This window comes from Crocuta crocuta, unplaced genomic scaffold, assembly GCF_008692635.1.
Source record: "Crocuta crocuta isolate KB4526 unplaced genomic scaffold, BGI_CrCroc_1.0 scaffold102, whole genome shotgun sequence".
Taxonomy (NCBI): domain Eukaryota; kingdom Metazoa; phylum Chordata; class Mammalia; order Carnivora; family Hyaenidae; genus Crocuta; species Crocuta crocuta.
In genome coordinates, this window is record NW_027530019.1 from 3218795 (window position 1) to 3239507 (window position 20713).

Below are 20713 nucleotides of genomic sequence, written 5' to 3' on the forward strand. Positions count from 1 at the left end.
TATTTTACACCCCATATCCAGTCTCCTGACAAATGCTACCAGTTCTTTTATATCCAGAATCCAGTCATTTCTTATCATCTCTCCTGTTAACACTCTGGTCCAAGTCACTGTCACCTCTTGCCTTGGTTATTGACAGTCTCCAAAACTGCTTCATTCTTGTTACCTCAGTTTGTTCTCACATAGGATCCAGTGATTAATCACATTTAATCTCTCTGGGTGCTCAACATACACGAGTGCCTTGCTATCTCACTTTAGACTAAAAGCCATATCCTTATGGAGGTCTGCAAGGCCCCGTATGACTTGTGTTCATTTTCATTCTACTACACTGGCCTCCTTGCTGTCCCAAAGCATACTACATGCATTCCCGTCTCAACGCCTTTGCACATATTTTTTCTTCCGTGTAGAATGCTCTTTTTCCAAATTTATGCCTCGCTCATTCCTTTACCTCCTTAGATCTCTGCTGAAACATCATGTTGGAAAGTTCTTCCCTGGCTAAACTTTATACAGTAGAACCTTCTTACTCCAGTACTTTCTTTCTGTCAAATCTACTTTTTATTTCTCTCTATAGCATTAATTTTCCACCAGACACTTATTTGTTTGCTGTTTGTTTGTCTCCTAAAATGTAAGCACCATGAGAGGAAGAATTTCCTCTTACTCACTGGTGAATCCCCAGCACCTAAACTGTGCCTCACCTGTAGTAGATGTTGAATTTATTGAATGAATGAGTAAATAAATGAATAAATGAATATAGCTAATGGGAAGTGGAGCTGGAACTTGAGCTTTAAGAATTTAAAGCAGTTTATTTTCTTCTAGAAAATATTATTTGATTCAGCATTCTTAGTACTTCCTAAGTGACAGTTACTGGGCTGGGTGCTGTTAATAGTTTTGCATTGCTTTTCTCCAACAGTGGCTGTAGTTTGATAAAGCTCACCATACTTTCATACCTTTGTGCAACTTCTAAACAAGTTTGTGGAATTAGGTTAAGGTTCAACTTTAACTCTGGAAAACTAGCCTAGGAAATCAAATTTCAAATCTTTCATGGTACTGTATTTCAGTTGAGCTAAACCAAACTAGAAGATATTGCCTAACTAATGATAATAATGATAATAATTAATGATTTCATTTTAGATATGTAATTCCTATTTTTTAAATCTCATCTGATTTCACCTCGGAAGTGCTTTTTAAAATTATACCTAGCTTACTATAGTTAATATATTCTTTATTGGATTTCAAGATTTCATTTGTTATAAATAGCTATAAGTACTATTACTACCTGTACTAACAGATAATTAAATTTTCTCTGGTCATTTTTCATTTGGGAGTTTTAGTATCTACACATATTTTTTGTAAAGATACATGTTCTATAAAGATATTCAAGTGTTCACAGGAATACACAAACATATATTTTGTATATATTATTATTACTGAATTTAATGTTTATTTCCTAATTTTTTATTGGTTTGTGACCTATTTCCTTCAATATATTTTCTGCTTACTTTATAGGAAGAGACACATTAGATGAGTGTGGTTTGAGATACTTACTAGCTATGCGTTTGCACACATGCCTTTTGACATCACTGCCTCCTTTATATCGAGTACAACTACTTCATCAAGGTATTTAACTCCTTGTCTGAACCTTTGAACAACTTTTATTTCATATTGAAATGAAATATTTGTATTTATATTTGTGTATAAGAATCAGCTAAATCAGGGATGCCTGGGTGGCTCAGTTGGTTGGGCATCTGACTTGGGCTCAGGTCATGATCTCACAGTTCATAAGTTTGAGTCCCACATCGGGCTCTGTGCTGACAGCTCAGAGTGTGGAGCCTACTTCAGATTTTGTATCTACCTTTCTCTCTGCCCCTTCCCTGCTTGCACTGTGTCTCTCCCTCTCATAAATAAACATTATAAAAATTTTAAAAAGAATTAGCTAAATAATTATATGCATATTTATCATTAGCCTTAAGATCTTCTTGTCACATACTACCCAGTTAACCACTTTACTGTGCATGTTTCAGCTCTATTTTGTGACTTTTACTTTTCTATCTCAGTTTCTCAGCTTTTACTTGCTAAAGTCATAGTAGCCTAGGAGTAAACCTGATACACTTGAGGCCATAACCCAAAATCACCTTGACTTTCTTTGACATCTGATGTCTTTTCTTTAAAAATTATGCAAATGTTGTCCTGTGTGTTATTATTTATGTTTATCTTAGTATAAGCATTAAAATCCTATACTCACAAATAAAGCTGATGTTTCAAGAATATCTGCCATCTAGAGATGGCGAATCTGCAAGAGGCAGATTTGCATACATGTAGCACATTGCCACACCCCCTGATTTGAGACGTAAGAATTTCTGTCAGCTGCCTAATTTTCAGATTAAAAAACTGAAACTTTTACAAAGTGACCTGCTACGAGATAGAGGGCTGTTTGTGAGTAGAGTTGAATTAGAATCCCAGCCCAGTGCCTTTTTCATTAGACTATGTTTCTTTTGAAACCAGCATCCTGGACACAGTCCCATAATTAATGCTTTAGTATTGTGGAAACTAGAATACCAGGCTTTATAGTTTGTTGTTCTGGCTGAAATGCTTACCCTTTACCCTCATAAATGTTCTCTGAATACTTAATTTTAAACAGCTGTCTAATATTTTCTCATGTCTCTGAACTATGTTTCATCGATCCATTCCTTTATTTTTGAAACAGATTTTGCTGGTTTTCTTTTCTATTTGAATTATTGCTGTAATGAATGACTTTAAAACCTTGCATGTAAGTTTTTATGTATACATCTGATTATTTTCTCATGTTACTTTCCTATAGTGGAATTACGGTATTAGAGAGCTTGAGAATTCTTAACTCCTTTTTTTTTTTAAGGTAGTTATTTGTTTTTGTTTTTAATGTTTGGGTCAGCAGTTCACAGTACTGCCAGGCCAATTTTCTAAATTCTGAACATAACTATATTGGTGAATTTTTTTATTCAGATATACAATATAATGATTCATCAATTTTATACACTTTTCAGTGTTTATCAAGATAAGTGTTTCACCCATACCCCCACCCACCTCACTTCTAGCAACTGCGAGTTTGTTCTCTCTGCTGAAGAGTGAAATTTCATAACTCTTGATAAGTATTGCCACAGACAAAAACACTGTACTCATTTACATTCCCAGAAGCAATGTTTGATGATTTCAGTAACACATTGTTAACAGTTGGTATTATCATTTTAAACAGTCTGTGCCATTTGGATAGGTTTAAAAAATGTTATCTCAAAGGTCTTTTAAATTTTCATTTTAAATGATAGATAGTACTGAATCACTTACTAGCAATTATGTACTTTCTTAGGGAGATCACCTCAAATTTCTAAAGCTTTGTTAAATTCCATTTTCCTTTTGATACAGTTAAAATATTGGAGATAAGTGACTGGTGTTGTAGGTGATGATCTTGGGAATAGCCAGTATATAGATAGAAAGGCTAAGAAGAACAAGGAAAAACGGTGAAGAATAGCCTCCAAAAAAAAACCCAAACCAAAACACTACCTGTTTGTGCCCCTGTTCTTTTTCTTCTTAATATCTTTTTTTTTTTATATTAAGATATGGGGCAGGTCACTTTAAACTCTGTAGTTATGATTTTTTAATCTGTAAATTAGGGGGCTGATATAAATCCTTGTATCTCAGATCAGGGGGTGTGGCAGTGTGTTAACAAGTATGCCTTCCAGATTATTATATGGCAGATATTCCTGAAACATCAGCTTTACTTGTGATTTATATGATTTATAACACAATGCTTATATTAAAACAAACATAGTTAGCCTTCCAAATATATTCACTGCTCTTTTAATCTTGTTTTCCAAACCTAATTCCCTTGGCATACTTGTGTTTTTTTGTTTTCTCTTAATCATATCAAAAATTGAACTAATCAAATTTCATTTAAGAGTATAGTATGTAATGTATTTTACATTATTCTTTATAGTATAAATTTGGCATTAGCAAAAGTATATTGTACGCATTGCTATGTAATAATAACTTCTAAAGCAAAATGTGAGTTATTTGGTGTAGTGATTATTTCTTAAATCGGGCATAGATTTAAAAAGTGAGAAAATCTGCCTTTAAGGTTCTGAAAAACTACAAACTGGTTTTACTAAATTTTGACCGTTTTCCCCTAAATTTATAGTGACAGACAAAGCTTGTTGCATTGATTTTTGTGCTGTGATTTCAAACATAGTTGTATATAAATATTAGTAATGGGAAATTTAAAAGAGTTAAGATTATTATTCAAAATGGTCATAATAGGTTTTACTTTTTTTGAGAGAGAGAGAGATTCTGTGTGTGTGTCTGTGCGCGCGCGCATGTGCGTGCGCGCACAAAAGAGAGGGGCAGAAGGAGAGGGAGAGGAGAATCTTAAGCAGGCTTCATGCTCAGTGTGGAGCCTGATGTGGGGCCCCATCACATGACCCTGGAATCATGACCTGAGCTGAAATCAAGAGGCGGATGCTTAATTGACTGAGGCACCCAGGTGCCCCAGTTTTTCCCTTTATACTTTCTAAAGGAACTGTTGTGAAACCATAAAGATTAGAAAAGCTTTGAACTATAAGTCTATATAGTAGCTGTTAATGAAAAAATTATATGTAATAATATCAGTGGTCTTAGAGCATGGAGAAGCCTGTGTTGTGACTATCATTGAGCTCAGACATGTCTTTGTTTCAAAAGGTCCATATAGATGGCTACTTTGACCAGTCTAACCTTTTTCCTAGGCTCATTGGAGTTCTTCCTGGCAATCCCACTTATCTGTCACCACTCTGTATGTGTCACTTCCCGCATGCTTCCTCTTCGCCTGCTCTAAGTGGAATAAAGTGTTATCAGTAGTTAAACTGTTGATAAACTTCCTTGTACTCCCAAGTCTGTTTGTGTCACTAAATCTATTTTGTTGCCTCTAAATATAGCCTAGATCCCTGTCCTTTTACCAGGGAAAAACAAGTTTGCCATATACCATCAGTATTAGGCAGCTTTAACTACTTTTAACTGTAGTGCTGAAAGCAGAGGAATGTGTCTCCTGACTGTTGTTCCCTTGAACCCTCTTGAAGGTTAAAACTTACTCTGAAATGATACTTAGCTCCTTGGCCAGAGGGATGAATGGGGAAGTTTTCAGTATTCAGTACTAAAGTATATTTTGGTGTACCAAGCAAGTGGCACTGTGAAAAACCACCCAGAGACACCAGCCAAGATAATTTAATGTGACCAAAGCTTTCACTGTTGATAAATTTGGTGTATGTATAAATGATTCGATGTTCAAATATCTTTCCAGTGATTAAATTTTAGCGTCTCTAGTTTTGTAGAGAAAAAAAGCAAATACTTTGGAAAAAAGATAGAGATTTTAGTTTTGTGTATCCTGCCATTGATCTTGTATTTAGAAGCTTATAGTGTAAAATCCTGAATGGTGAAAGGCTTTCTTTCATCCATTTTTCTTTGCTTGAAAATTCTTTTCAGGATGACTGAGTACAGGGCTATGTGAAAAATTGTTTTTGTTATTTTTGGATATAGTTCTGAAGGTTATTATTTTGTATTTCTAATTTAGGTGTGTCTACCTGCCATTTTGCCTGGGCTTTTCATTCTGAGGCTGAGGAAGAACTGATTAATATGATTCCGGCAATTCAGAGAGGGGACCCTCAGTGGTCTGAACTAAGAGCTATGGGAATAGGTTGGTGGGTCAGGAATATTAACACTCTTCGAAGATGCATTGAAAAGGTAACTTTACTTCATTGGATGTTAAAGTTAAAATATCTTAAAGGATAAGAGATAAGGATGTTCCATAAAATCTGTAGTGGGGAATTAGATTGTACATCTTGAGATCTTAAAAATTTCTTAAATAAACATTTTCAGAGATTTCAGAAACTTGTAAAATGTGTAGTATACCAATTGCCTTTGCCATATATTCTGAGTTCATAATACTTGTAGAATTGCATATGTTCTGCTGTCAGTTGAGGTGGTTCCTAGTTTGGGAAAATGCAAAAATCATTTTTTTTTTAATAATGGGAAGTTTGCCATGGTTATGAAAAGTACAGCATAGAGAATATAGCCAATAAAATTATAATACCATTGTACCGTGACAGATGGTGACTGCACTTACTGTGGTAAACATTGCATAGCATGTAGTATCACGAATCACTGTTGTATACCTACTACTAATATATTGTATGTCGTTGTATGTCAGCTGTACTTCAATAACGATATTAAAAAAAGAAAACAAAAATCTAAATTTAGAAAGCAAACTTCAGTTCTTATCAGATAGATCAATTATATATAAGAATTCTTTTTATATAAAGGATTCTCTTTGACTAGGTTAATAAATAGCAAACTTACTTTGCACACTCAAAATACCATTCCATAAAAGATTTTGATTTGTGTGCACTTGAAGAGCATATCTGTGGCAGCAAATTAAATATGCTATTAAAAAATTTTTTTTTGAGAGCGTAAGTGTGCATATGAGTGAGCGAGGGGGAGAGAGGGAGAGTAGTTTCTGGTATATGGGAAAAGTTAATTGTTATAGCATGTAAATAGAACAGTACCTGCATTAAATTTTTTATATTCCAGAGCAGTGGAAAAAAGAGGACCTATTTTATCTGAAATGTTTCAGATGTTGTTTCTAAAGATCTCTTTAATTTCTTGTCAGCAGTGTGTTTTGTTGTTATAATTAAGTATCTCTGATATGTACCTATGATTTATTTCCACAAGAAATATTAAACTTGAATCCAAGTTTTTTGCCTTGAGATATAGATTATAAATCTTTAGCAAAAAATGAATAAAAATTTCTCTAAAAATTACTACACATCAAGATACGAAGTTAAATAAATGATTGAAGGCAGAGAACATGCTAAAAAAGGGAAAAGAGAAATAAGCAAGTATTGAGAGTAAAGCAGTTTTCATGATGCAGTTTCCCTGCTCTCCCATGCCTTGGTAGTTCCTGCTTCATCATCAGTGTGAGCTAATAAAACATCTGTTGTTTTTTATTGTTACATTTTTCAATAGTGATTTGCAGAAATTATCTAAGTATCTTTGAGAAATAAGATATGGTTAGTATGGTACCATATTCAAAACAGTATAATTATATACAGTAGTTTTACTGGCTTAGTTTTTAAACTTAGCACTGAGTTGATTGGTTCTATATGAATTCAGCAACTTTGGTTATATGTCTCCATGGAGATTATCAGTTATGTGCTCATTAAGACTCTTTCTCATGGCATTTCTAAGAACTAAAATTAGTCAGCTCTTCAAAATAATAGAGCTTCAACCTTCTATATTTTAATTACATGCCAGAAAGAAGATGTCATTCCTTTATAATTGTCAAAATTTGATTGGAAAACTACCAGAAAAGAATGTTTCTTAAAAAGTATGTTTAAAAAACACTGGAACACTTATTTTTGTTTGTAGTTTTTTAAATGTGTGTGTCTTGTTCCCAGGTCACAGTACATAATTAATATTTATTCATTGAGTTGAGAGAACTTTAAGTTGTGAAATCACATATACTATAGCAGTTAGCATTTTAGCTTTTACAAAATGTTATGAAGTGTAACATTTAATTTTCAAGAAAAGGTTACATCTACTGAATATTCTCCCTTCATTATCTAGTTTCCTATGATAGACAGTTATTACTGCCTGGCGTCTAACTCCTTTTCTACCCTTTACAGTGTGACCTTAGACAATTCACTTACCCTGTCTGTGTCTCAGTCACTTCCTAGGAAGTAAAATGGGGAGAATAGTACCTCATGGATTGTAGTGATTATGTAAGATAAGTGAAAGGCACTTAGACTGGTGCCTGATTCATGGGAAGTAATCAGTAAATGCTAGTTGCTATTATTATTTTTATTATAATTACTGGCATACAAATGGTTGTCTCTAGGAGCATGTATTATAAGCTGCTGGAGATTGTGGAATAGAGCCAACTTTTCTCATCTCCATGGTTACTATCAGCCATGTAAGTAGCAGGGAAGCATTAATTGTTGGTTAATCGGTTGTAATTCTTTTATCAAATAGTTAATTTAATGGAATACTTTATTTACCATTTAGGTTGCCAAAGCTTCTTTTCAAAGAAACAATGATGCTTTGGATGCTGCATTATTCTACCTCTCAATGAAGAAGAAAGCAGTAGTGTGGGGTCTTTTTAGGTAAATTGCCTCAACAGTTAACATGATTTAATGGAGTTCTTCTGTGCTGCGAGACTTCTGATGCTTATGCTTTTGAAAGTACTTGTATGTATGAGCTTTGAGCTTGATCACATCAGCTTACTTTTTTGTATCTTGGTTTCTTTATTTGCAAAAAAAATGGGCATAATATCGATTCAACCTAACCTAAAGGGTGGGATGTTGTTGAAAAAATGGACAAAAGTACTTTGAAAAGGAAAAAGTGCTCTTGCTTCCTATTTACATGTACACAAGGTATTTTGAGATACCTGTCACTGAAGTTATTATTTTTTAGATGGATGTTTGAGGTTATTTTCACATAATCTATGAAGGATTCAAAATATTTAAAATTTTCCTGATCTGTATTCTGGTTCCCAGGTCACAGCATGATGAAAAGATGACAACATTTTTCAGCCACAACTTTAATGAAGATAGATGGCGTAAAGCTGCTTTGAAAAATGCTTTCTCTTTACTTGGAAAACAACGCTTTGAACAATCTGCTGCTTTTTTCTTGTTAGCTGGTTCATTGAAAGATGCCATAGAGGTATAAATAAGAAAACATGACGTACTTTAAGAGATTGAAAACCTGAAAAGTTCATAGATGAGGATGTAATTTTTTATCTTCTGTCTGTAAGGACAACAAATACCTACAGAGGTTACTGAATCTAAATAGTGGCATGGTGATAAAAAAAAATTATAAATACAAGTGTGAAACCTAAATGAAAAATTTTTTATATAGGGAATATTGCATTTCAAGATAAGTATATGCATTTCAAATATATATTAAAGATGACAAAAATGGTTTATGAATATTTTCTTCCTAGACATCTTATGATTTTGAACTCTTTGAAGTGCTTATAGGTCAGTCTTCTTCTCTGGTGTAGACAGGCAGGTACTTTAAGTTCTTTTCTTGTAACAAATTTATAGATAAGGAACTGAAATTACAGTTTATACTGTTTTGTAATGTAGTTGTCTTAGATAGTGGAAAATGAATCAAGAGGTAAAACATTGCATTTTTGTTCTTTGTTTTTTTTTTATTTTTTATTTATTTTTTTTTTTTACTCTCTTTTTTTGACAAACCCTTGTGTCGAGGGCTGACTAAAACATTGCATTTTTGATACATAATCCTGGCAGCTGATTAAGAGAGAGATTATGTTTATTTATGAGATCTTTCTCTTAGAATACTTATTATCATTCTGAAAAATCCTAACAGGTGAAGGTAAAATAATAGATATAACTGGAATGTTCTACATGATAGAAGAAATAAGAAATATCTAACAAAGAGAAATTCTCTACCCTTAGAATTGGTCATATTTTCAAAATTGTCTCTGATGTATGATTTTTTTAAATAACAAATATTTATAATTTTGAAATGGGGAGTTTAAGTGACAAGACTTTCAGACAAAGAAGAGAACTGTTGATTGACTGAGAGATGCTTTTATTGCCTGAATGACCTCAAATTCTCCATGTAAATATATATTTAACAGATTCTAAATTCTATTCTAAAAATAGAATATATATATAGAATATGTATTTAACAGATTCTAAATTCTATTCTAAAAATAGAATATGTAGCTTTATTGTTTTTTTCATTATGTAATTAGAAGGTTCTTTTAAAATAATAATTATGTTTATGTGGAAATGTATTTGGAAATTAAGAGGAACTGATACATATAAGTTTGAACGTGATAAATATATTTAATTTAAAATGAATGTTATTGGGGCACCTGGTTGGCTCAGTCAGTTAAGTGTCCGACTTCGGCTTAGGTCATGATCTCATGGTTCGTGGGTTCAAGCCCTGCGTCAAGCTCTTTGCTGACAGCTAGCTCAGAGCCTGTAGGCTGCTTCTGATTCTGTGTCTCCCTCTCTCTCTGACCCTCCCCTGCTTATGCTACCTCTCTCTCTCTCTCTCTCTCTTTCTCTCTCTCTCTCTCTCTCTCAGAAATAAATAAAACATTAAAAAAATAATAAAATGAGTGTTATTAATTTAAATTGACCTAAGTTTGATACGATGTTGATATTTGTCTTAGGCTTATTTTGTTTTTATGTCTTCTCTCTCTAGCTACTAAGTTCTAGTTTCTTACTCTTCTTGTTATTCCTTAATCTCCTATCAAACAGTCATTTAATTGCCTTTTACAATCTCAACCTCTGGACCCCTCCCTCCACTATGAGAATATAACTGATAGTTTTCAAGATATCAGTGGAATATTTCATATGTCTAAATAATTTTCATAAATAGATATTTCTTAACATTTGAATTTGTAGGTATGTCTTGAAAAAATGGAAGATATTCAGCTAGCCATGGTTATTGCCCGTTTGTATGAATCTGAATTTGAGACTTCATCCACCTATATATCCATCCTGAATCAGAAGATTTTGGGTTGCCAAAAGGATGGCTCTGGATTCGATTGCAAAAGATTACATCCTGATCCTTTCCTGCGTAGTCTTGCCTACTGGGTAATGAAAGATTATATCCGAGCTTTGGACACATTATTGGAACAAACACCAAAGGAGCATGATGAACATCAAGGTAGGACCTTCCTTCCTTCCTTCCTCCCTCCCTCCCTTCCTTCCTTCCTTCCTCTCTCTCTTTCTCTTTCTTTTTCTTCCGTCCTCCCTCCCTCCCTCCCGTCCTTTCTTTCTTTCATCTCCACACACTGTGTGGGGCTTGAACTTACAACCCCGAGATCAAGAGTCACATGTTCCACTGACCGAGCCAGCCAGGTGCCCCTCTTTTTCTGTTTTAAAAGAAGACTGTTTCAAAGAAAGAAAGATAAAAATAAACAAACAAATATAAAAAAGACTGTTTCTGAACTTATGTTCATTTAGAAAAAAACACAAAACAAAAAACAATTTTATTAAACTGAAGCATATATAATGTTTACCCATTATATACTTCTTCCATATAATACAGCCTGGTTGGTTTTTTTTTTTTAAGTAGAAATTTGGCTATTACATCTACGTTTAGTGCATGGGCCTTTATTCTTGTGTAATAGCTTTCTTTACTTCTAATTATCCCAAATGTTTAGATTTTTTTAAACCATCTGGAGGGTATTTATTAGCCTGTTTGCAATAAATTTTTTTAAATGGTACATTTTAAGTGTTTGTTGGTAGAATAATTCAATGATTTCTAGTATATCCATACTACAGAAATAGTGTGCCATTAGAAAATGAAGTAGGTCAGTGCATTAATATTTGCTGTATTAAGTTAAAAAAGTAAGATGCAGAATAGTGTGATTCTTGTTGCATTTTATTTACATATGAATGTTGCAAGCACATCCTGCATCTAGTCTCCCTCTTCCTCTCCTTTGTTGTTTTCTGGAACACATCAAAAGAAACTGAATACTGGTTACTGGTTAGCTTTGGGGAATAGGTGTGGGGAGATAAAAGCTTTTACTTTTCATTCTGTGTTTTCACGTTACAATTAGGTGATAGGTATTAAGGAGGGCACTTGGGATGAGCATTGGGTATTATATGTAAGTGATAAATCACTAAATTCTACTCCTGAAACCAGTATTATCCTACATAGTGACTAACTAGAATTTAAATAGAAGCTTGAAAAAAATTTTTTATTACATACTGCTTTTAAATGCTAAAAACACTTGCATGGGTAAAAGGATTAGGGTACCCATTTTTATGTTCTTCATAAAGAAGAAATATTTTATAAATAATGCTAAAAACTTGGGGCGCCTGGGTGGCTCAGTTGGTTAAGCATCCAACTTCGGCTCAGGTCATGATCTCACGGTTCATGGGTTCAAGCTCCGAGCCTGGAGCCTGCTTCAGTTCTGTGTTTCCCTCTCTCTCACCCTCCCCTGCTCACACTCTGTGTCTCTCTCAAAAAACTAAATACTAAAAAAATTTTTAAGAGAAAGGTAATAAATCCATTAGGAGAAAAATAAGTATCTGAGTTACCCAGGTAATTTTGTTAAAATATATACATTTTTATAGAAGGAAGTTTCTTTTTATTTCTTAATGTTTTCTAGGTTAATTTTTAAAACTAGTTATTGTGGAAAACTGCACAATAAACAACTATTTTTTAACAATAAAAAACTTTTTATTATAAAAAGAGTGAATAATATATTGAAAGTCTGTGAATCTTCTCACCCGACTTCAGTAGTTACCAACTTAAACCAACCTTATGTCATACATTCACCCACCCTTTTTACCCTCTTCCATTCTAAACATAGATTTATTTTGAAGCAGTTTCCAGCATATCATTTCTTTTGGAAATATTTCAAAATCTCCAAAAAATTACTCTTAAACATATCACTATACCAAAATTTTATTTGTAATCATGTATAAAATCTTATACAATTGATTTTTTTGACTCAAAATCCAAATATATATTTATATTTTTTTTTTATTCAAGAGGTGTTGAGGTGCCTCTTTTGTCTACTTTATTATTTTTTTAATGCTTAAATAAGCATTATTTTGAGAGAGAGAGAGAGTGCACATGCACACGGGTGGGGAGAGAGGCAGAGAGAAAGGGAGGGAGAATCTCAAGAAGGCTTCCACCTGTCAGTGCCAAGTCCGATGTGGGGCTCCAACTCACGAACTGTGAGATCATGACCTGAGCTGAAATCCAGAGTCAGATGCTTAAATGAGCCACCCAGGCGCCCCTGTCTACTTTAATCTGTAGTTTTTCCTCCTTCCTTTTCTTGTCCCTTGTAATATATTTGTTATTAAGAAGTCACGTTGTTTATTTTGTTGTTTCTCACTTTTTAGATTTTGTTGGTTGTGTCCCTTTTGTGTCATTTCATGTTTTCCCCCCATATTATCTGCATTTGATATAATTTGGTAATTTATGAGATCTTTGGCGTAAGTATTTCCTGGTGGTGTGGAATACCTCTATTGGGGAACTCCTAATGTCTGCCTGTTTTGCATTTTGTTGTGTTAGCAGACATCAGTGATCGCTGCGTAGATCCCTTATTTCGTTAGTGTTTGTCAAATTAGGATATTCTACTTGTGACATTTTAGTCTTCTTTTATGAGTTGAAATACTTGTCTGGAGTGCAGTCTCCCCGAACAGCTGTTTGATTACTCTGAAATCCAGTAGTATCCATACTGAAGTGAACATAAATGTTTGATTCTTTCTCTACCAGTTTTCAAAATAAGTTGGGTTCAATAGCATACTAAAAAGGCGACTAATAGCTTTTATTTTTATTTAAATTATTTGCACTCAACAGATTTAGATAGATTTGTGCTTTAATATATTGTACTTTATTATTATGGATGCTCAGGTTATCTCATTTTTAACCAGTGGGAGCTTGGAGTTTTTGAATCCTTTTGACATTATTCCTTGATAGTTTCTTTGCTTTCTATTCTGGCAAGATGTTTCAGGCTCTTCTTCTACATTTCATGCCCCAGACCTGGAAATGGTCCTTCAGAAGAAGGATCCTTTTAGTGGGGAATAATAGAGATGACAGCCTGGGCATTGGGACCTTCATTTGCTATTGGTTTGGTCATTGTGTCTAGGCTGTTTTAAGTAACTCCACTAGGTTATATATATATACACATACATATTTTTTTTACCTGAGAATTCATGAGTTGACACTGAAATTTTTAATTCAATATAAATTAGAGTTTTTCTTTCTAGATTTCAAATTTCTATGTTATAATGAAAAGCTTGAATTCTCACAGCATTAATATATTTGTTATTTTATATGTATATGGTAGCTTTAGAATAATGATAAAAAATTTTTCATAACATGTTTTCATAGAAACAGTTTAAGATTTTATTTGTTTTTAACGAGTTACTTTTGTTTTTATGGTATATCTCAGTCAGGATGTACAGTCAAATTACTTATGTTAAAGTCACTTTATAGTTCTTTTCTCTGTGGTTGTGCTACCAGCTTGATATACAGAATCACTTGTTTAATTTTGCTTTTGCTTTTTTTGTGATTTTTTTTTAAATTTAATTTTTCTTTTAAAATTACATAAAATGTTGACATGGTTTTGAAATAAAATATATAAAACCAAGGTATTTTCAGAGAAATCGAGCTTCTTTCCTGACCTCTCTATCCTGTTCTTTCCACCCTTTTTGCAAAGGGAACCAATTAATTTTTTCGCGTGTGTTTTCTTTCCATTTAAAAGATATAAGCAGCACTGGGGTGCCTGGGTGGCTTAGTTCGTTAAGTATTCAACTTTGGCTCAAGTCATGATCTTATGGTTTGTGCGTTCAAGCCCTATGTTGGGCTCTGTGCTGACAGCTCGGAGCATGGAGCCTGCTTTGGAGTCTGTGTCTCCCTCCCTGCTCATGCTCTGTTTTTTTCTCTCTCTCTCAAAACTAAATAAACATTTAAAAAATTCTAAAAGTATATATAAGCAATATTAAAAATACGTATGTATAATTTTTGTGTATCCTGCTGACATATTTTATTCTTTTGTAATATAAGTGTATATTGACATAATAACTTGTAATTGTATCTGTTTCATTTCTCTAGTTATCATCAAATCTTGTAATCCAGTGGTGTTTAGTTTCTACAATTACCTTCGAACTCATCCTTTGCTTATTCGAAGAAACCTTGCCTCCCCTGAAGGAACTTTAGCAACCTTAGGTCTCAAAACTGAAAAAACCTTTGTTGATAAAATTAACCTTATAGAAAGAAAATTATTCTTTACCACTGCAAATGCTCATTTTAAAGTCGGATGTCCTGTTCTAGCCTTGGAGGTACTCTCCAAAATTCCAAAAGTTACCAAAATATCTTCCTTACCTTCAGAAAAAGGTCAGCCTGACTATATTTCTAAAACGACAGATGATGTACCTTCAGAATCAAAGACTCTGAGTGATGACAATAGAAGTTCTGGCGTTGATTGGTCAAATGTAACTTCATCACAGTTTGACTGGAGTCAGCCAATAGTAAAAGTTGATGAGGAACCTCTTAATCTTGATTGGGGTGAAGAGCATGATAGTGCCTTAGAAGAAGAGGAAGAAGATGCTGTTGGCTTAGTAATGAAAAGTACAGATGCCAGGGAAGCAGATAGACAAGATCAGAAGGCCGCAGACCCTAATATGTTACTGACTCCTCAGGAAGATGATTGTATTGAAGGTGATACTGAAGTTGATGTGATTGCTGAACAACTAAAATTCAGAGCTTGTTTGAAGATCCTTATGACTGAACTAAGAACATTGGCTACAGGTTATGAAGTCGATGGTGGAAAACTCAGATTTCAACTCTATAACTGGCTTGAAAAGGAAATCGCTGCCTTGCATGAGATCTGTAACCATGAATCAGTTATTAAAGAATATGCCAGTAAAACGTATTCTAAGGTAGAGAGTGATCTTTTGGACCAGGAAGAAATGATTGACAAACCAGATATAGGTTCCTATGAGCGCCACCAAATAGAAAGACGGAGATTGCAGGCTAAAAGAGAACACGCAGAAAGACGAAAGTTGTGGTTACAGAAAAACCAAGATCTCCTGAGAGTGTTTCTTAGTTACTGTAGCCTTCACGGGGCCCAGGGTGGTGGTCTGGCCTCAGTAAGGATGGAACTCAAATTTTTGCTACAAGAATCACAGCAGGTATGAACTTCACTTTTGTTTTCAATCTTGGTTATTTTAATAATTTTAATCGCTCTTTTTACTAGTTAATCTAAATATGTGCAGCTCCTCTATTCATAGGAGGCAGATGTTTATGCTCTGCATAGGCCTTTTTTAGATCAACGTTATAGTGATTATGAGGAGGCTTAACAGCTTGAGAGCACAGCTGTTTTTATACTCCTCCTTATATCTTCTTCTTGCATAGCAACTGGTACAGATGGGGTGCTTAATAAAGTTTTGTAGAATGAGTGAATAAATGCTGCTTTTATTCCGATGTTCATCACCAGTATTTTTTTTTTTAATGTTTATTTTGAGAGAGAGTGAGAGCATGACTAGGGGAAGGGCAGAAAGAGAATCCTAAGCTGACAGCACAAAGTCCAATTCGGGGCTTAGTCTCAGTTTCATGAGATCATGACCTGAGCCGAAATCATGAGTTGGCTGCTTAACGAACTAAGCCACCCAGGTGCCCCTTATTACTAGTATTTTTTATCATGTAACTATTTTTTAAGTTTATTTATTTATTTTGAGACAGAGCGTGAACAGGGGAGGGGCAGGGAGAGAGACGAGGATCCCAAGCAGGCTTGTTGTAGCCAGTGCAGAGCCCAGCATGCATCTCAAACTTAGGAAACTGAAATCAAGAGTTGGATGCTTAACTGAGCCACTGTTAATTGATTTTTTTCCTCCTTCATTTTAACTACCTTGAAAAAAATAATCCACTGTAACCCACAGGAAACTACAGTGAAGCAGCTCCAGTCTCCACTACCATTGCCTACCACCCTACCTCTGCTTTCAGCAAGTATTGCTTCAACAAAAACAGTCATAGCTAATCCTGTATTATACCTAAATAATCACATCCATGATATACTTTACACAATTGTTCAGATGAAAACACCACCTCATCCCAGTGTTGGAGATGTGAAGGTAATGTAAAGTTTATGATCAGTTGATAATTGATCATTTACATTGAAAAGGTGAATGTGTTATACTTGTCTTCCTGTTTGAACTTAGAGGAAATATTTTAAAGTGCTCTTAATGTGCTACTTTCCCAATCCTGATCAGTTGAAGACTCTGTCCAATGAATGTAATTTAAAAGTAAGCATTCTTCTTACTTAAGGAAACATAATTTAAGATAGGCAAATACTTTTTTCATTATAAAATTATTTTTCTAGACACTGTTCTTGTCTCTTAATACTCTTTTAAATCTTCCATTCCCCTTAAATGAGTCATAAATTTGGAAATGTTTATGACTATATGCCAGGATATTATGAAAATACAAGCTTTGGGAGTATCTTTGGGAGAACATGACTGATCAGAAATATCCCAGAGAAGGTATCCTCACTACTGTTTCCCTGATGATTGTGTTTGCTGGAGGCTCTGCATAGTCAGGGGCACTCAGAGGTTTCCAAAGTTACGACCTCCAGATGAAACCCATACCCTTTGCTGAAAACTTAAGAACATCACTAGGAAGCTTGGCAGGATTTGAAATTGATCAGGCAACCACTGTGCTAGCCTGTGTATATTTGTGCTGTGCTTTTTCCAATTCCAGGGGCTGATGTCATTAAAGGTCCTCAATATTTTTGTTTTTTATTTGTTTTGTTTCAAAGGCATGTTTGACCTCTGGTAGTACATTTTTCTGAAGGGCCCACAATTTACTGGTTACATTAACCTATTAGAGACTTCCAATCCATAGCATGAATTAATCTATATGAGTAGTTTAGCAGAGATAAATTATTAGGTGAATATGGACACTTAGAAAAGGGCAGTAAATTCTTTTTGTAAATTTTTTTGATGTTTATTTTTGAGAGACAGAGAGACAGAGCATGAATGTGGGAGGGGCAAAGAGAGAGGGAGACACAGAATCTGAAGCAGGTTCCAGGCTCTGAGCTGTCAGCACAGAGCTCGATGCAGGGGTCAAATTCAGAAACTGAGAGATCATGACCTAAGCTGAAGTCAGACTCTTAACCAACTGAGCCACCCAGAAGCCCTGAAAAGGCATTAAATTCTAAATAAATGTTTCCAGTTCCTAGAAATTTGGATAAGGCATTCAAAGAGTATGAAACTGTTTCTAAGTTCCCTTCATATTTTTAGATTTTTAGGAGTCTGAAAATGTTGATTCAGTATGACATTAGGATGTAGTTTTTATATTGATAATTTTTAAACTTTCTAAATTTAAAATTTCAAGTATGCACTACTCATAAGTACTAAATAAATTACTTGCTTTCTGAAAAATCAGCAATTTCATACAGTGATTTATGTATCTAAACATTTAGTTCATTTCTATTGCTAAGATCAAGTATTTATTTTCATCAAGGGAAATTTTGTAAGGCAGTTTAAAATAAAAGCTCTGAAAATTATATACTTATTTTGGTTCTTCTTTATTTTGGAATGTTAATCTTCAAGTTAATCATTAGGTAGAACAGTCTAATGAACAGTAATCGATGAACATTGACACTTTGCTCAGAGTCTGGTAAATGGCAGGCTCACAGTTATACATATTTGATAAACGTGTTCTGCATCAGTTAGCTTTGTTGTGGGCATTCATATTGAGTTGAGTGAGTGTTATTTTAGAAGTTTTAAAGTAGAGTTAGTAGTCTTAGGATTTAGTGTTATTAATGATATTGCCAGTTTGCTGGGTACTTTCTAATATTTAAGATATTACTGTTGTATAGAAATGTTAGTATGAAATGTAATTGTGACTGTTTTGGTTTTAGGTGCACACACTTCATTCACTAGCAGCATCACTTTCTGCATCAATTTACCAAGCATTATGTGACAGTCATAGCTACAGGTAAAAAAAAAAAAAAGAAATCATGCTAAATTATTAATACAGCAAAAACACTGAACTGTGCTGAAGTTTATATCAAAGTTCTATTTCTTAGGGATGGAAAAATTCTCAAATATGACTACCATGTATACTCGAATAGATGAGAGAGAAGGAGAAATAACATAAGTTGACTTAATTTAGTGGTCACCTAGTAACAACAGAGGCATATAGAGAATGATAAATAGTAAATGGAAATTATCATCATCACAGTCTTTTTTGATTTTAAGAAAATAATTTTTCACGATTCACTAACGTTTCTTTTAGCATTGGATCAGCTCATATATTGCTTAACTGGTTTTCAGTTCAAAAAGGAAATACCTTTTTAAAAACCAAAAAGTACATTTCTTACAAAGAATTATTAAAATCACTTTTTCTTACCCATTTACATGTAATATAGAAGTCTTTGGAAGTGATATCAAGGGGAAGTAATACTTTAAATTTCTCTAAACGTCGTATTACCTTAATTAGTGTATACTGTACATTTTAATGATGAGGGCAGTATAAGTAGCAAGAAACTGAATCACTTGGAAAGATGACCCAGATTTAAATGAATGATACTAATAAATGAAAACTTTGTAACATAAATAGAATCATATTAACTTTATATTAAACATATGTCTAGATTTTTTTTTCTTGTAAATTCAGAAGACTCATGTGAGAAGATTTGATATTACAAAAGGAATTACTCCCTCAAAATGTCCTATACTCAGCTTTTAGTTCAGTAAGGCCACATCTAAGTACCTACAAAGACTTGGAAATATAAATAAGGAAAAATGAATGTATTTAATTGCATGTGATCATCTTAATGAATAAAGCCAACTTGTTTGATATCAGTCACTGGTAAAGATGGCACTAAATGAGAATTCCAATAAATATTTTTTAAATGTGTATTTTCTCATCCTTAGGCTATGATGGACTCTCAAGGGAGTTAACTTTACTCTCTGCTTTTGTTTTTTCCCCAGCTCCACAAAGATGAGGGAAGTATTTAGTCACATTTGGCTTTAGGGTTTGATATTTCTAAAATATTCTCCAAATTTTTGTTCATATTTTAGTTCAAAGTTAAGATTGGACAACTTTGCAGAGCTAAGAAATACAAGAAATAGCACCCTGAAGCTTTCTAATACAATCTAGTATCAACAGTAGTCTTCTTACTTTCCAACTCTTTATTTTATAAAAATGGGTGAATATAGAAAAGATTTTCAAGTATTAAGTGGCATCTGGAAAAGATTTTAAAAGGACTAAATGGGATTATAATTGTCTAAAAAATGTATAAAGTGCAATTGCTGATTACCTCTGTTAGGGTGATAAATAACTGACCCTTATTTGTTTTAGTAGTCAGACAGAAGGAAACCAGTTTACAGGAATGGCTTATCAAGGACTTCTTTTAAGTGATCGTCGAAGACTCAGGACCGAAAGTATTGAAGAACATGCAACACCGAATTCTTCTCCTGCTCAGTGGCCAGGTGAACATTTAAGTGTTTTTGTTTTTAAATCTTCTTATTTGGCAATTCCATTTTATTTTATTTTATTTATTTATTTTTTTTAATGTTTTTATTTGTAGGAGAGAGAGAGAGAGAGACAGCGTGAGCAGGGGAGGGTCAGAGAGAGAGGGAGTCACAGACTGAAATAGGCTCCAGGCTCTGAGCTGGCAGTCAGCACAGAGCCCGATGCGGGGCTCGAACCCACGAACCGCAAGATCATGACCTAAGCGAAAGTCGGACGCTTAACCGACTAAGCCACCCAGGCGCCCCTGGCAATTCCATTTTAAAAAGTTACTAACTGGTTTACTGATTGTTATTCTTTGTGGATTTGGTGAATGCTTTTTTGTTTGTTTTTGATAATGTTTTCTGCCATGGATTAGGAATTCTTAAGTACTGTAATGTTGTCTGAAGACTCAGAAAGTTAAGGCTTCAAAACCCAGCTGTGTTGACCAGTATAAATAAACAAGGTTTAACATCTTTCATAAGGGTGAGCACATACTCTTCCTTATCCTTAGAAATTCTAAATTAGAGAGCACTATCACCAGAGATATTTTCACAGATGTATCAGAGAGAATACAGTTACTCTCCAGTGTGAGTTTGTCTGTTGGAATGAGTGACCATTCTGTGGCACGTCTGTCATGCTGTCTGCCAGTCCTTCTCTTTGTCTGGTTAGCTCTCTTTCTCATCCTCCACGTCAGTTA

The 20713-nt window shown here is 34.1% G+C and overlaps 1 protein-coding gene across 5 annotated transcripts in view; it reads left to right on the forward strand.

The window, feature by feature from the left end:
- DMXL2 (Dmx like 2) overlaps positions 1 to 20713 on the forward strand; it is a 153693-nt gene that overhangs the window by 109332 nt on the left and 23648 nt on the right. For 3 of the 5 annotated variants that reach the window (XM_077764401.1, XM_077764403.1, XM_077764405.1), the window contains 9 exons: positions 1504 to 1614; positions 5567 to 5736; positions 8056 to 8153; positions 8547 to 8712; positions 10434 to 10698; positions 14611 to 15689; positions 16437 to 16628; positions 18419 to 18495; positions 19864 to 19994. In XM_077764401.1, the coding sequence (XP_077620527.1) occupies positions 1504 to 1614; positions 5567 to 5736; positions 8056 to 8153; positions 8547 to 8712; positions 10434 to 10698; positions 14611 to 15689; positions 16437 to 16628; positions 18419 to 18495; positions 19864 to 19994 (2289 nt within the window). The remainder of the gene's footprint in view (positions 1 to 1503; positions 1615 to 5566; positions 5737 to 8055; positions 8154 to 8546; positions 8713 to 10433; positions 10699 to 14610; positions 15690 to 16436; positions 16629 to 18418; positions 18496 to 19863; positions 19995 to 20713) is intronic. The other 2 variants (XM_077764402.1, XM_077764404.1) reach the window with 1 other exon arrangement.